The 16,552-nt window shown below is 37.3% G+C and overlaps 1 protein-coding gene across 1 annotated transcript in view; it reads right to left on the bottom strand.

Moving 5' to 3' along the window:
- Positions 1–5,817: 5,817 nt before the first annotated feature.
- The window catches only part of LOC140235436 (poly [ADP-ribose] polymerase 1-like), a 73,171-nt gene continuing 62,436 nt past the window's right edge, over positions 5,818–16,552 (bottom strand). Inside the window, exons 14-22 of the mRNA XM_072315465.1 lie at positions 15,625–15,817; positions 13,964–14,092; positions 13,026–13,109; positions 12,065–12,187; positions 11,088–11,213; positions 10,316–10,567; positions 9,213–9,402; positions 8,047–8,164; positions 5,818–6,054 (exon numbers count right to left, since the gene is read on the bottom strand). Coding sequence (XP_072171566.1) covers positions 5,982–6,054; positions 8,047–8,164; positions 9,213–9,402; positions 10,316–10,567; positions 11,088–11,213; positions 12,065–12,187; positions 13,026–13,109; positions 13,964–14,092; positions 15,625–15,817 — 1,288 coding nt within the window. The 3' untranslated portion in view covers positions 5,818–5,981. The remainder of the gene's footprint in view (positions 6,055–8,046; positions 8,165–9,212; positions 9,403–10,315; positions 10,568–11,087; positions 11,214–12,064; positions 12,188–13,025; positions 13,110–13,963; positions 14,093–15,624; positions 15,818–16,552) is intronic.

The following is a 16,552-nucleotide window of genomic DNA, read 5'->3' as shown; positions in this document are numbered from 1 at the left end:
AACGTGTCGATCTTGCCAGAATCCCGTGTCCAATCTTCCACGGTGGAACAAACAGTGAAGATGCAGGACTACCCCAGCAGTGGAACGCCAGAGCAGCTCTACGCAGTAATAAGGCGAAGCGGGTCAGACCGCAACTTCCAGCTCCGCAGCAATAACGCAATAAACGGTAATTTTGAGCTTCGCGCTACCCCAGATGGCTTGGGAAGTGTACGTTCCTGAAGCTACGGTGAAAGAAAAGAACACACAAAAAACAGAAAATGTCACAACGATCCGAAAGTTTGTGACTAACTGCTATTGCTTACATAGACTTATGATAACCTTGGGAACGATTTTCCATGGAAGAATAAAAAAAAAAAAAAAGTCGATACACTTTTATGTAACTTTGCGAGACGGGTACATCGCTCATCGGTTTAAAAGTACTGGATATTCAACTGCGCTTTGACAGTTGCGGTTTGTGAAAAACTGGCCTTATCTACCTGTTTTAATAGTTTTAACTACAGACAGATACGATTTACATTTTGCACTTTTGGGGTTGGTTCTGCATAGACAACAGGTTGATGTTGTAATCTATTATCCTACGATAGCACTTTGAGGACCGTTATTAACGAGAGAAATATGAGGAGTGTACTACCACCAGGGAGGTGGGAGAGAGAGAAACGGACCGCCTTACACATAATCGAGTATTTTAGAGATCTACTGAATTGTCCGTTATGTCAGCTAGTATCAAACGGGATTGTTCAACTTGAATTGGACAAAATACAGGGAACCTCGTTAGAGCGAGTACCTAAAAGTGGTGGCGATAATCTTGTTACACAAATGTAAGGCTTCTCACCTTATCGGGATACAAAAACAAAGAAATTTGAAGAATTGGGAACTGCAAGACCACCTCATTGTATTGAAGAGGGTTTTTGTTATTTCCTATCTTTTATAAGGAGGTTCCCTTCTGTTTAAGATTGTAGTTTACTGTGTAGTAGCAAATATACTACCTATAGGGTTCTGGGTTCTTTAACACGAGTTTGCATGAATCCTGTTGGTGGCTGGCTTGTTCGCCCCGTGGACAAGATATTGCATGTATACCACTACCTTCCTCTCGACCAATGCTATGTAGAAATGCTGGGAAAATATTAGTGGGGCAGCATTCTGGGAAAATCAACGCTCCTACTGACATTGCTACACCTACACGAGTAGATTATGCATGCTGTGAATCCGAGAGAGGAGAATGTGAATGAAGAGGTGGCGGGAGGTGTTTGACTTTTTTAAAGCTTGCCATATTCATTACATATTATTGAACTGTGTCCTATTTTGAGATGAAGTATTAGCCACGTACACGTCATGCGGGTAAATTGATTGCAAGAACAGTAGTAAGCATTGTATCATATGGGCATGATTTTAATTATCTACTAGCACGACTAGTATCTCTTTCATTATCCTGGCTTTGGTTTGAAAAAGAACATATATTTAATGATGTCAGTAGATTTAGTTTCCTGTGAAGTTCAGAAACTTAGGATAATATAAAAATGCTGTCATGAGGCAGAGTTCAAACAATGTTTTGGGTTACAACTATGACTCTCCCAGTTATGTTTCATGTAATGTAATCTGTCCTGGACTTTTGTAAAAAAAAAAAAAAAAAAAAAAAATGCAACCTGGGGAAAAAATTCGAGTCTGCTTGGAAAGGACTCTGTTCATCGAACTAGGATTCACTGGATAAATTGGTATAGGCGACTCCTGATATAATGAAAAACTCGGAACTTACTATATTTCCTTTCAATATATTGAAATTTTGTTTTAGCCAAACGGAAAAGCATATACATGTACAAATTTATATAGATGATGATTTTGATGCCTAAATTTTACCTCGTTGTAACGAAAATGTCGGGGGGGGGGGGGAATCATCCATACTCTACTGCTCATCAAGCACTCGGGGACATTGTGTATGACATATTATTCAAATGTATGACATGAATTGGTGTTAATGTAGCAAGAAAGGCCCCTTACCAAATGAATGACACCATAATATAATTCATTGAGAGGTTACATATTTTGTTTGAAGATACGGTCTTCCACGATAATGCGCAGAGCTGAACGATCATCAGTAAGCACTAAAAGATTTGTTTTCTTAAATTCTGCTTTCTTACCAAGGCACAGAAAATACATAATGTGCCTACATACATATTAGTATGCACAAAACATATTTATGAGGACCAGGTAGAGAGTATTAAAGGGCTGAATAACTGGGGTGTGAAAACATTTAATATTTGGATGGTTTATTTATGCGTAGTCTTGAGAAGCTAATGATATTGTATTTATCTAGATGATTAAATAAAGAAATATATAATCACACAGCTACACATAGTTACAGTCTGAAGCATGTATGTGAAAATGTTTGTCGGTAGGTAAAGTTTTGTACAATGAGTACGAGGTTTGATATAATTTATTGATTTAATGCTTACACTTTTGAATGGCATAGTCTAATACTCTTGAATGGCATAGTCTAATACCAATATCACAAACATGTTCTCTTACAATATAAAAGTCACCACACACAAACACACACACATCCATTTGTCTTATTTTCACAGAAACCAAAGTGAACAAAACCTGCTTTTATGAAAATACGTAAACACGTATGTACAAAATTTGTTTAAGGCATTTTACAGGGGAGAAAATACATTACCCCAATGACATTGCTCAACATATTGTCCTCGTTAGTTATCGATAGTATGTCTAAGACCATTCAATCACAACATAAAGAAATACTGCATGACACTTTCTCAGTCTTTGATAACTTTTTATTTGATACAACTCATCCAGACCTTTCACATTGGTCAGACAAATCTACATGTTTTTTTTTTACTTCATTTTACTTCTTACTTACAATGATCACGCAAGGCTGTACTGAATTCATCTGTTTCACAGCATAACCAGTGTGACATGAGTATGAACTTTGGCTTCTCATGGAAAAAACAAAATAAACAGAAAGATGACAAGTTTTGTGGATTACATCCACTGGCAATAACACAACATCACTGTCCTAGAAAACTGACAACTTGTCCCCTAAACTGAGAGGTGTCACATTGCATTGCTTGTGCAGCATTAAAGAGGGCAGCCAGGCATTTTCCAAATCTTTGTCTATTTTAGCAGTGATGACAGACCATGCTACATGAATGCACAGCCTCTGTGTGGGAGCAGATTGTAAGTTGATAGTCTCACTGTGTCAGTATACGTTCGTTACATGAAAACACAATCATTGTTTTTAAAATACATTGTGTAATATCTACTAAAGGGAATTCCACAAAAATTCATTTTTCATGAAAATTACACATTCCATCAACTTGATACTAACATTATGCTAAGGGTAGCAATTATTCCCCCTGCTTTCTGAATGCGGTTAGTCACGTGCTCTTTTATTATGCTAGATAAGTGAATTTTTGTGGAATTCCCTTTATTGTTGTCCACACATAAATCTCTGGTAGTCTCCTCATCCAGTTGTTCCAACACCAAAACTTTAAAAATGAATAACTTTTGCAGCAATTGTCTGATTTTCCTTAAACTTTCACTGATGTGTTCTACTAATGTTGCTGCTTTCACTCAATCCACATTTCTCTTTTGGTTTGAGTTTCCTTTAAATACTGGCATGATTCAAATTCAGTGTATTACCTTGTGATTTGAAATTTACAACTTTGGGATGTCACAGTGGGCTACAATGTCGGAACAAGGAAGAAAAGTTTGCAGCTTCTGTGCTGTTGAGCAGTGATGCCCACAAAGATGCGTAAAGTACCCACCACAGGCAAATCAGTCAGGATGTAGTCCCACTTGTGCACATCTGAGTATTCATCAAGTCTGAAGCTCTGGCAAATAATATGGAGCATTTGCAAAAACTGCGGAAAGGTAAGCAGTAATGCATAGTAGTCCTACAACATGGACCTCCTCAAAACTCTCATGTATGGTGATCCACTACCAAAGATTTGAATCTGCATGAAATAATTTGAATTTGTGATATACTGCTTTTTGTTGTTCACATAATGTCAGGGTTGTATTTACAGCTTTACCATGCTCTAACACAGAACATAACTCTAATGTGGGTTGAATCGGGATAACATGAACCATACTCCCCTCAGAGGGAAATTTCACTCTCTAGTGCAAGCACTGTAATGACAAGCATGTCAATACATGGATGTTATCTGACTAACATAATGCTACATTTGTACAGGTTCTTTTGGCTTGCCATACTTGAATTCATTCCCTCTGCCTGTGAGGGAGACATTCATACTACCCTGACATGAATCAATCAACCATTGTCTCAGAAGCTTTGAATCAATGCAGCAAAGAGATGCGTGAAAACAATGAAAGAATCAACAACAACAAAACATCTATATTGGCAACACAAAGAAACTGAGTCTACAAATATATTCTATCATAAAAAAGTAAGAACTGTGTACTTATTTTACTTTTAAATAAAAAGGCTACATATTCATGTTCTTATTTTCAAACCAGTCAAAACAACATACACAACTTAAAGAAACATAATAAACAAACCTTGGCCTCAGTCTTAAGGTAAGCTAAAAATGGACTTTTCTTTCACTAAAAATATTTCAGGGATATTTTTGTTGTCGCACAGTCAATGTTTAGAAAGCTTGGCAATTGGCCCTCTAATCTTGATATTGTTGATATTTTGCTCTATCAACACAATGAAATGGGAAAGGGAGCGACTTTTTTTGTTTTTGTTTTTAGTAACAAATCCAATACCTGCTGAAGAAGAAATGAATACATCCAGCATTACAAGACATTAGCAAAGAATCGCATGATCTACAAAAACTTAAGTGATCATCGCTTATTGAAGAGTTTTTACCTGCCCAACAGGTAACTATCTGTCATTACTGTGAATTTCCAAGGCACCTGATTCTGACTCTGGTGAATGGTGTTGCCTAGCAACAAACACCAGATATCATCATACTTGACCCGCCCCTGTTTGTCGTAATTGCCAAAAGGGAGCATTTCATATCTTTATGCAGTGGATATACATTAGATGTACCCTCTACCACTAAACACCATAATTTGTCTTTGCAGAACTCTTAATTTACATCTTGTAAAGACAAACATATTGAGGCTTATGCCATAGAAAGACAAAAAGACATGAACAAACTCTGAATGTAAGCACATGAAAGCTCTATTGAGCTACTTCTACTTTTGCAGAAAATGGATTACCACTTTTACTGGTACTTACAGATCTACACTAATAACCTCTGGTAATCATGTTGTTACAAAACAAAAATCAGGGTACATAATTATATCCTTTGCAAACACTACCTTTCTTACACTAAATACAAACACAACTTCAAACTTGAAACCAAAGTACATTTTTGTTGGTATGGTTTCGTAGGTGACTTCAAGGTTTGTACCACATTGAGTTTCCTTCTCAATCGGTAACAAGGTCTCACCACCTTTATGGCTCATTAATGTGATTTAGTCACACACAATTAACATTGCATGATGACTCAAAATAATGATAATAATAATAATAATAATAATAATAATAATAATAATAATAATAATAATAATAATAATAATAATAATAATAATAATAATAATAATAATAATAATAATAATAATAATATAATGATAATAATGATAATAATAATAATATGATAATGATGATGATGATAATAATAATAATAATAATAATAATAATAATAATAATAATAATAATACAATAAGATCATCATGATGTCATGAACAAGAATTACTGTGAACCTACATGCTTTCTTCAATGGCATGATAAACATAAGCAACTTTGTTCAAGCTTCTTAACTAGCAGTAACGATGACTGAAAAACAAATTTTTAAGTCACTTTGTGAAAATGAAGGAATATATTTGTCTGCACATCCATCAATGATTATTGCTTATTCAAAGACTAAATTGTACCACTTTCTAGGGAGTTTTCCTGTTTTCCGGATGGCTTCTAAGGGGCTTGGGGTGCATCACTAGCAGTTGTAGTTGAATTTCATCTTGATCAAGTAACGCAGTTTGACCTGAGAAACATCATAGACAATGTATCTGAAGGGAGAAGCAGAGAATTAAGGACAAGGTAACACATGCCATGAGGAGAAATCACATACTTCAGGCTTGCACATGAACAACAATTTTTCGGTGTATATGTAAATAATCCCCAAAGCTCCGAAAGATCTATTTAAAGGGGAATGAAACCTAAATCTACATGTGGATTGAGTGAATCCAGGAGATTGACGAAAATCAGACAATCCTTTGAAAAGTAATGAAAATATAAAGAAAATTTCACAAAATTAAAAAAATATAAATAAAATAAAAAAAAATGAAAACCATACATTGTACATGCCCACAATATGTTACTGATAAATGTTAAGGTATCAGTAATTCCCCTGTTTTTAAAAGAGATCAGTGAAGTGCTCATATATCACACTATAAAAGTAAAAATATGCAGAATTTTCTTTGTATATTCTATATATTGCTTTCCATTTGTGATATCACAAAATGGTGTAGTCCTCTCATAGAATGATGGCAGCATCGAAACTGTAAAAATTCATTAACTTTTCAATGGATCATTCAATTTTCCTCAAACTTTCACTGATGTGTTCCACTGATGTTGCTGCAGTCACTCAATCCATATATATATTTGGGTTTCATTCCCCTTTTATGAGGCTATAGCAGGCCACTAGGTGAAACAAATACACTCTATCACAGAGAAAAAAGAGCTGGCATCCTGCTTTACTTTTGATCATATCCTGGCAAGAATCGAAAGGTGGTGTTTACAAACAAAGATGCAAACAAGCCAGAACAAGTACAGTTGAACCTCTCGTATCCGGACAAGTCGGGACCGGGGCTCATCCGGATAAGGGATTTGGCCGGATACGGGAGACTCAATGCTTTATACATGTACATATACATACACATGTACTGATGTAGCCCATTGTAGTACCACATGCAGTAATGTGTATACTGCAACCTTTTCATTGTTACACTCAGTAACAGACCCCAAAATAGAGGTTCGTGTTTGCAAGAATGAAATCATTTCCTTTTATAAATTCTTGGAATGATTTACCTAAATAATTATTAAGAAATGAATGAAGTAGATCTTGAAAATAAACCGTACTCGGCAAAGTCGACTGTAGGTCGCCATTGTTAGATTGAGTTGGGAATCCCCCTTTCCTCCCGTAATTATTTAAAAAAAATCACGGCGAGATTTCGTCCGTATAATAGAGAGATCCGGATAAAGGGAGGCCGGATAAGAGAGGTTCAACTGTACTCAATAAGTTACTCTAACTAATGAAATTTTCCACAGGAGTTACAAGTATTCCAATTTTAAGTCTTCTCATGAATACAATACCTTAAAATGGAAGTCACAGATCATTTAAGGTAAACTCCCTCTGGAAAAATTCAAATCAATTATTTTGGTAACAAAATGTATGAGCCATTTTGATATAACATGATTTAAATGACATTCATTGCAATCATTGTCAGATGACTTTGACTAGCAGAGGAAAATGAAAAAAAAATGCTTTGTAATCTCAAATCACTCCTTTCAAGACTCTTACACTGCCTTATCTGGCAGACAAGAGAAAAACCTTTAATTTTAATGATATTGGAACAACAGAACAACAGATTCCCTCGCCATTTCTTTTATTAGTCACATTAATATCACAGAAACATGCAAGTTATGCTGAGTCGAGGTGAAGGTGCATTCCAATGTCTTTTGTAAACATATCAGTACTTTAGCAATGATTGACAGATGAGGTCAAAACAGGAATATTGGTTTGGAAGGACTTTTTGTGGGCGTATCCAAGTAATCTGAAGAAAAATAGAAGAAAAATTAGTTAAAAATATATGGAATGTTTCTAGATATTTGTTTCACCGCAAAAGTGATGTTGAGGGTATCATAAATGAACATAAATTAACATGCATTTGTATTTCAGGGAACCTTCAATAAAGAGTACGTTCAATAGAGTCAAAGTTCAAGCCAACTTATTGTCGGTCCAATAATTTCAACAACAAGTTGCCACAAGCAAAGGATACTCATTGTAGAGCAGACTGGAATAGCTGATGTTGCTGTTCATGCCTTTCCCCATGGGAACCAACAGGTTGTCCTCCACGGTTTGGGTTCCCGTTGGGTCTGGCTCGGTTCGACCCATTCCTTTTGGGCAGTAAAAGCGAAATAACAATCATTCAGTGCTACATTGACCATTCTTTGGACAATCATCACAACACCACTGACACTGCTAAGTGCTGAATATTGAAATAAAAAAAGGGATACAGATAATTCTTCATCGATTAACAAATCTGCATGCAATCATCATTACATCAGTGCAAATTGATGATTGTAATTACAGATTAACTTGATGGAAGAAAATAATAAAGATCTATACATGAAGACTGGGGTCAACTCTGTTGTCATTATAGTCTGCTTAGTGTAGCCTTTTCTCAAGTGTTCCTGATTTTTACACTTCCTCCAAAAAAAAAAAGCATTTACCTTAACCATTTCTTTCAACAAATTATAGGTTTAAGGATAGTTTTTCTTATTTGTAAATTTCCCTTGAAAACATGCTCTAAGGAATTTAATTGCTTCTCACTGAAAGCAAAGAAGCAGATATTGTAACCACTGAGATTTAATTCTCAATACAGCATTCTAGTATCAAAATACAAGAGATAACCAGACAGACATGGATGTAAAGTATGGCTTTTAATAGCTTGGACATCACAGCATGTGCAATAGAATCATTGATGTCCCAGATTGTTTGACATGGTGATACTGCCATCAATTCTGTGCAAATTTCAACCTTTTTATTTCTGCTCAAAGTTGTGTAAATCATTGGTAGCCCTAAATAAAACCATACTACTGTATACGCCGAATATTTCGCAAGGTTTTTATTTTCGCGAATTTCGTGAGTCAGGTGCTATTCGCGAAATTAAAGACACACAAAAATATTGACTCTGATCCAGATGTGGATGTGACGTATGCGTGTACATTTCTCCGTTCAGTACAAGACTCCACGATCGCGAATTTAACCACTTGCGAAATCATCAAGAATTCGCGATTCGCGAAAATTTTGACTCGCGAAATATATGGCGTATAGAGTAATTAGTTTCATCTGCATTCATTGATTTCATATGATGGAAACTCAAACTTCCTAAAATAGTTTTAAGAATGATGCCATCTGAGGACCAAAAACCCAGACACATACCCTTGGTGCTATGTTTGCCTGCTGGGGGTTTGGACATGCCCTGGGCACCCCGCAACTCATACATATCTCCCAGCGCCACTTCAGACAGCAGCATGAGGCCAATGTTGTTGCTGGCATTGGTGAAGCAGTAGTTGGCGCTCTTTGTGACCATGTCGGCAAAGTATATGCCCTTGCCGAACATGTAGCCCGTCTGCGTGAATGAAATGCAGCAACAAGAGGAGACAATGGTTCATAAGGAAATCATCTTGCATATGGATAAATTTTGTCTGACAAAACACAAAAAACTACTGTCTAAACATCCCAACAATAAAAATCACAAATCATGTCTGCCTTGTAATTGAGCAAATCCTAAACACTATCTGTAAAGTTGTAAAAGACAGCATGATAGCCACCACTGAAATAGAGATAATACCACTGTACATCATAAATGGTAAATGTAGATAAAACAAGGCATTGCTGAAAAGCAGGGCTCCTAGCCTTCACAAATCTAAAAACATACTGATGCATGGGGGAAAACTTGCTTTGAGAGAAGTCATCTCACTTTGGTCTAAAAGTGGAAAAATTGCACATATTCTGTATATTACATTAACTTTCCGAATTTTTTTTTTTCATTACAAGAACATTTTCTCATTATCAAAGAAAAAGTAACTTAATATGATATACCGGTAACTGAATATTGCGAACACATATTACTTGGCAGCTCCATAAAAGTGATGACTTGAATCATAAACAGAGGGCTAGAGGGAGGAAAGTAGGGATTTGGGGATGCAAACTTTCAATCTAAATTTCAATTTATTTTCACTCTTATCATATATCAATAATACATCAAAAATAATAGCACAAGTTCTTTTTTTACCTTGTCAACAATATAAAAAAATACATACATGATAATAACACAGTAATTATAATGATAACTGGTGGAAATCGAAGTGGGGTCGTACAAAGAGAAGTATGATGGGACCTACATGAAAGTGAGCTTGTTTGGCTGTAAGCCCCAGATAATGAGTGTTTGTGAAAGAGAAATGGAGAACAGATACAAGTTCAGACCAGGTGATTTAATGGTACCAAATAAGGGAAGCAAACAAGTTCTTCTGATTACTCACAGCTGGAGCCTCGGGCGGGGCGATGCGGAGTCCCTGGGAGAGGATGCCGCCATAGTTGGTGAGGCGGGATCCGTGCCAGAGCAGCTGGCGGTTGTGCAGCTTCTTGAAGGGTTTGAAGCGAGCCGTCTCCCCCTCCCGGTCCAGGCGGAAGACCTCCATCGGCTCCAGGTGGTACCAGTTGTGGGTCGGGGCGTGAGTGTTTTCTGTATAGTCCGCCACCATCTTGTACTCGTCGCTGTTCTTGTCCACCACCTGTCCGGGTCGTCCAGAAGATGGGCAGGGAGAGGAAAGTGACTTGAGGATGATCTTTTCCCAAGTGGCATATGAGAACATGCAGCAGTTCTTACTCTTGCAAGTTTTTATCCCATTTTACAACTACAGGAGCTAGCATACATATCACATTCACTTCAAAGAAAAAAAATATATATATCTTAGGTTCTTCCTATCAATAGTCAGAAATGATATGTTCATATTAAAATAGAGCACTACCCCCATCCCTTTCAAACTTGCCAATGATGGCTACTTATGTGCAAATTTCTGCTGGATATGATAGTGGCCAACATGCTGAAAATATTTTCTTTCATCTCAAACAGTCATCACAACAGTGCAGTACCTTGTCCTGCTTAAAAAAAAAAAAAAAAAAAAAAAAAAAAAAATCTGGTTTATTTTTCCCCTCCCCTCTTTCTCTTTATCTCTGACCATTCATATTGGTCTAACTGAATGTTCTTATACTGAACAGAAATGTGAGTGATGCATGATGGGCAATAATTACCTCCATGGGACACTTCAGTTTCTCGTAGTTGACATCGATAGGATCCCTGACCTCGTCTCCCGAGTCCTTGAGCATGGCATAGGCGATCTCAATGTCCAGGAGGTTATCCAGCATCTGTGTCTTGGTCTGTGTGGGGAGGTGTTTCCATGACAACCAAACCATTGAGTGCTAATTTTATTTTGATCTATAGCTCATATCAATTCATGGGTGTGAATTTCTATTCTGCTGTTGTGGTTCAGTGGCTAAGATCATGAGACCATCAATCAAGAGGTCCCTGGTTCAAATCCCCCAGCAGAAGCTGCTGTGCCTCTAGGCAAGACTATACCCCATTGCCTGGTCCTTTGGGATGGACTTAAAGCCACCAGTCTCCTGGTTGCTTGCTTGCAAGCATTCACTGCTTTCACAGTGGCCACTTCAACTCAATTGATATACTGTATATTACACAACACACGAGCATTGCTGCTTCACATCTATTGCATGAAACACTGCATTACAGGAAACATTTGCCAATGATCTCTACAGCAACACAATAGGAAAGAAGCTTAATGCCTGATGCATTAGACCCAGTTGGATATTACATTTACAAGAAAATACTTCTAACACACTCTCAACTTCCCACCATAAAGATGTAATTTGATCCAATATCAACGTAGCACTTGAAGGTACTTCCCCATAGTCAATACTGAGAAGTTGTTTAAAAGTTGTTGTTTTGCTGTTGTTGTTTTTTGCATAGTTCTATCCTAAAGCAGAATTAAGTGGTGTACAGTCCACATGAATAAAGTGTTCTTACTCAGTTACCACTGAGAGTTACTTCTCATTATTGCTAGATAGCAAAACAATGGGTTCTCACAGAAGACTCCAGCACCCTAGTTCTCACAGAGGAGGGTGGAAGAGGAAGATGTCTTCTACCATGTAAGCACAATTTCACAAGGCATACCAATGACATAGCATTGATTGGCGTCACTATTCAATCCTACCTGGATGACGTCAAGTGAATCCAGCAGAGGTATTGACTTCAGACCAAAGTTGTGTGGAATGAGGGTATAGAACCGGTTGGAGGCATCCAAGATGGCTGACTGTGGTGCTTTGTCAGTTACCAACTGCATGATTCAAATCAAACAAACAAAACACAACAATAAATCGCTGTCTTTGTATTACTGTAAAAAATGATATATTCGCAGCATGAAATTTTTGCAAATTAGAGCTGATGGCCTTTTTTGCAGCATGAAATTTTCGCCAATTGCCACTGGCATTCAATGCATGTAGCATAGATAAAAACGTTAGTGAGCATTCTAATTTCGCCAATCTTGGCTCTCGCGAAATCCGCAAAATTAAACTGCTCGCGAAGATTCCTCGTTTTACAGTATACTACTTGCTACAGCGGTATGTTGCAGAAAGTTAATTTCCACTATTTTTGACTGACCGCATACGAGCAAATAATCCATCAAAACACTTTTTCTAATGCTTGCCATTGATGGGTCTACTATCAGACTGTACCTCAAAGACATGAAAAGGACACATAATACTAGTCTACAACCAATTCACAATGGTAGAACAACGTACACAGATCTTCCAAAACACAGTTGATACAACTCCAAAGAACACACCTAAGTACTTAAAATGTTGTAACAGACAAATACTGTATAAGGTTTTATTTTTGCAAGGGTTTAATTTTCACGAATTTCACGAATCACATTTCGACCGCGAATTTAACAACATGCGAAAATGTTACCATGCACTGAGGTAATACATTGTGAAGGCCTTATGTGTCAATTTGCGAAAACAACATCTCGCGAATGTTTCCATGACCTCCTCATTCGCGAAACTATCTGTATGCAAAAATAACAGCATGTACATTAATCGTACCACAAAATGTATCTCATCTAACTTCTCTGAAGTTTAGATAAAAGAAAACAACTGCATGACTCAAGAACTCACCTTTTGTAGCTTGGTCAGCACTGAGTAGGCCTCCTCAATCTGTTTCTTGGAGAGTTTTCCTAGAGGCATCTTCTCCAGGTCAATCTAGGGAAGAAATCAACAGAAAGATGCCATCTTTTGAGTGAAGCAACACCGGCGGTAAGCTTTAAATAGTTACTTCAGCGATGTCATTCTCAATGCAAAACTTTTTAAACGCAATGCAGAACTTTCTGTATCTAGCAGGGAATTGTCCATTCACAATGGAGAATGCTCTATTCAAAATGATGTGTTTTTGGCACATGATGTATAACATTTCATGCAAAAGTAAACCTGGCTTCAATTTCATCATTTATATCTCATATGATTGAGGACTACCCATCATACCGGCACCTAGTAGAGATGTTATGGAAAATTCTCTGGCAGTGATCAGTATGTTTTGCTTCAATGTCTTTTGTGATGTTCATTTGATGAAAAGATGATGTGACATCTTTTCTGTTACAAGTGTCCTAAAACACCTTCCTTAATCGAACAATTATTTTTCACAACCAATTTTCCCTCCATATAATTCCCATCCATCTTTCCTCTATGCTTATCTCCCGTGGAACAATAACTCCACCTCTTTCATTCACTCATTCATTTCATTTGATTTTATATTGTCACAGTACCAGGCTTAGCCACAATGGCTGTTTTTCAGCCGATATATTCATCCTTCCTTGTTTATTTATTTATTTATTTTTGGCTCACAATGCATCATGTCCTTCAACTCAGCCTCTCAATCAACTGATTTCTCACTTCCCAACAATCATTTTTATCACTCAGCTACCGGTATTGAGTACAATTACCTGCTCAAAATTGTGGAACAGCTTTCAAGATTCTGTACAATCAAAGAATCAAATGCATGCATTGGGTCAGCAGGACATTCAGAGATAAAAACTTGTCAATAGACATTATATCGCTACCTCAAATTCCAACATGGTCTTCTTCAGTGCGTCCAGGTCAAAGATCATCTTCAGCAGATCCTGAATTTCAGCTGGCAGTTTGGATGTCTTGCCAGCCCTCTCTTTTGAAGACTTGATGCGTTCCTCTTCCTACATTGAAATTAGGCAAAAAACAAGGCATAAAAATGCTATTATCACACTTCTTGATCAATATGTCAACTACAGGATTGAACAATTTTTTACAAACATAGAAGAAAAAATATATATACGCATAAACAGTGTATGATCTCACCATGCAACTCTCAATAAATGTTAAAAACCTAATTTGAATTGCTTTTATACAAGAAAAAAAAAGTACCTGGTGACTGTTGGTTATATAAGCTATGGTCCGATGGTGATCCATAGGCTTTGTGGGGTGCCAAGTGTCGCACAGTTATTTCGTTATGAAATCAGTCACTTCACCATTTCATCAATGAAATGACTGATTTTGTGACAAAATGGCAGACGAAATGACTGATTTTGTAACGAAATCAACCTTGTCACACTTGGTGCCCCATAGAGCTTATCCTTGAAGTTTGCTTATTCTCAAATTTAAGGATTACCGTTTGAGCTTAAAGATAATAAAAAGTTTTGGTACCTCAAAAATTTCCTTGTCTTAGTTTGTGTTTCAGGTTAAAGTACCTTTCATATAACTAACACTGTGAGACTTACTCGCCCCAAGAAGACTTATCAATTAAGGTGAAGTATTGAAAACAGGCTTCGGGCAACGTTTGGTTCTACCTATAGTCCCTTTCTGTTCGAATTGATGACTGAATGTGACTCGGCCGAGAGGACCTTGGGAGAGCTACATACACCATGTACACTAAATACTACAGCCAGTGCATGCGAACACATCACATGCGCACAAATTTCAAATCCCATATCAACGGATAAGATGTTTGTGTGCGCATGCGCTGGCCGTAGTAGTCAGTGTATGCATCGGTCCATGGTGTATGTAGCTCTCCCAAGGTCTTCTCGACCGAGTCACCATTCAGTCATCAATTCGAAAAGAAAGGGACTATTGGCAGAACCGAACAACTGGCAGAACCAAACGTTGTTCGAAGCCTGTTTTCAATACTTCAACTTAATTGGTAAGTCTTCAAATCAAAGAAATTTTGGGATTTTAAATTGACATTTACCCGCGATACTAATTCTGTCATGATCCTGAATGTTACAATGCGAAGCCCCATTACGCTATGCGTATGGGGCTGCTGGTCGCAGTTAGCTATGCGTACAATGGGCTGCACGCTGCTGGTCGCAGTCAATGGTTTCGTACAATATTTATCGATGCTGTACGGCGACGGCTCTGGTACGAAACCATTATTGCATGATTACGAAGACATGAGAGCACTTGGGGCGAGTAATTCTCACAGACAACGTACTTTAACGTGAAACACAAACCAAGACAAGGAAATTCAGGGAAACTTTTGAGGTACCAAAACTTTTTAATATCTTTAACTATTGATTGTCAGTCATGTCTGAGATTGTATCATTTACATGATTGTGGCACAAACAAATGATTATTTCACAGCAAATTCAGTCAAACCAAAACCTATAATTTTTTTCTTTCATTTCACACAAGTCCATCTCAAGTTTGAGATCACACCAAGAGGTCAGGTAGCCAATGTCTGTGTTTGCCCTACCTCACCATAGCTGATATCCAATGGGAAGAACTTCATTGGGTGCTTCACAAAGTTGGTTGTGCCGAACAAGTTGCCCGTCTTGTCTAGATAAACACTCTTGAACTCCTCCTTGGCCCTCGACAGAGGAAAGTTTGTAGTTTTCTTCCCTCCGATCGTGGTGCCAACACGGCCCCATGCACGAAAGACCCAGTACCTAACAGAAAAACAAATAAACACAAATTTTGTCAAGAGGTCATGGGTACAATCACAATGAGCAAAATCTACCTACCTGACCCAATTACTAATTGGTCTATCATAGCACACACAAAAGAAACAAAAGGCTTTTGTCACAATCATGTGTAAAAGTTTCCAGATTTCACCATGAGACATTCCTTTATGTGATCCTTCATCCATTCCTCTTAAAATAAATGCAAAGTGTGTTCATTAGCAATTTCATTTCCCCACACCTTCCCAATGCAGTTCAAACACTTGTAAATGATATTGTTCCAATTATCACAACAAGCTAAGAAGCAAACATGTGACGGATTTTACTTCTGTTTAACCAGACTCCTTACTCTTCTCAATAAGCAAACGTGTGATGGGTTCTTCAATGTCTACTATCATTTATTCCTCAGGCTTCCCAGTACTTCCCCATCTCATATCAAATTAGAACCACTTTATTTGTGATCTCATCACTAGAAAAGTAGGATATTATACTTGACATGAACAATGCTGCTGCTTGTAGCTGGTGCATACCTGACATTCTTCACTAGCAATATACAATTCATGACATTTTGACAATTACACAAAAGAAAACTTATATAACTGTAATTGTACACATTTGAAATCAAATATTTGCTAAATTTACAAATTAGCACAGCACTGCTATAACTTTATAGGTTAACATGTAGTCAGTGTAACTTTGGTGATAGTGGGAGTTAAGGGCTTC

Source organism: Diadema setosum, chromosome 1 (assembly GCF_964275005.1).
Source record: "Diadema setosum chromosome 1, eeDiaSeto1, whole genome shotgun sequence".
NCBI classification, from domain to species: domain Eukaryota; kingdom Metazoa; phylum Echinodermata; class Echinoidea; order Diadematoida; family Diadematidae; genus Diadema; species Diadema setosum.
This window is presented reverse-complemented; position numbering and strand designations above follow the sequence as displayed.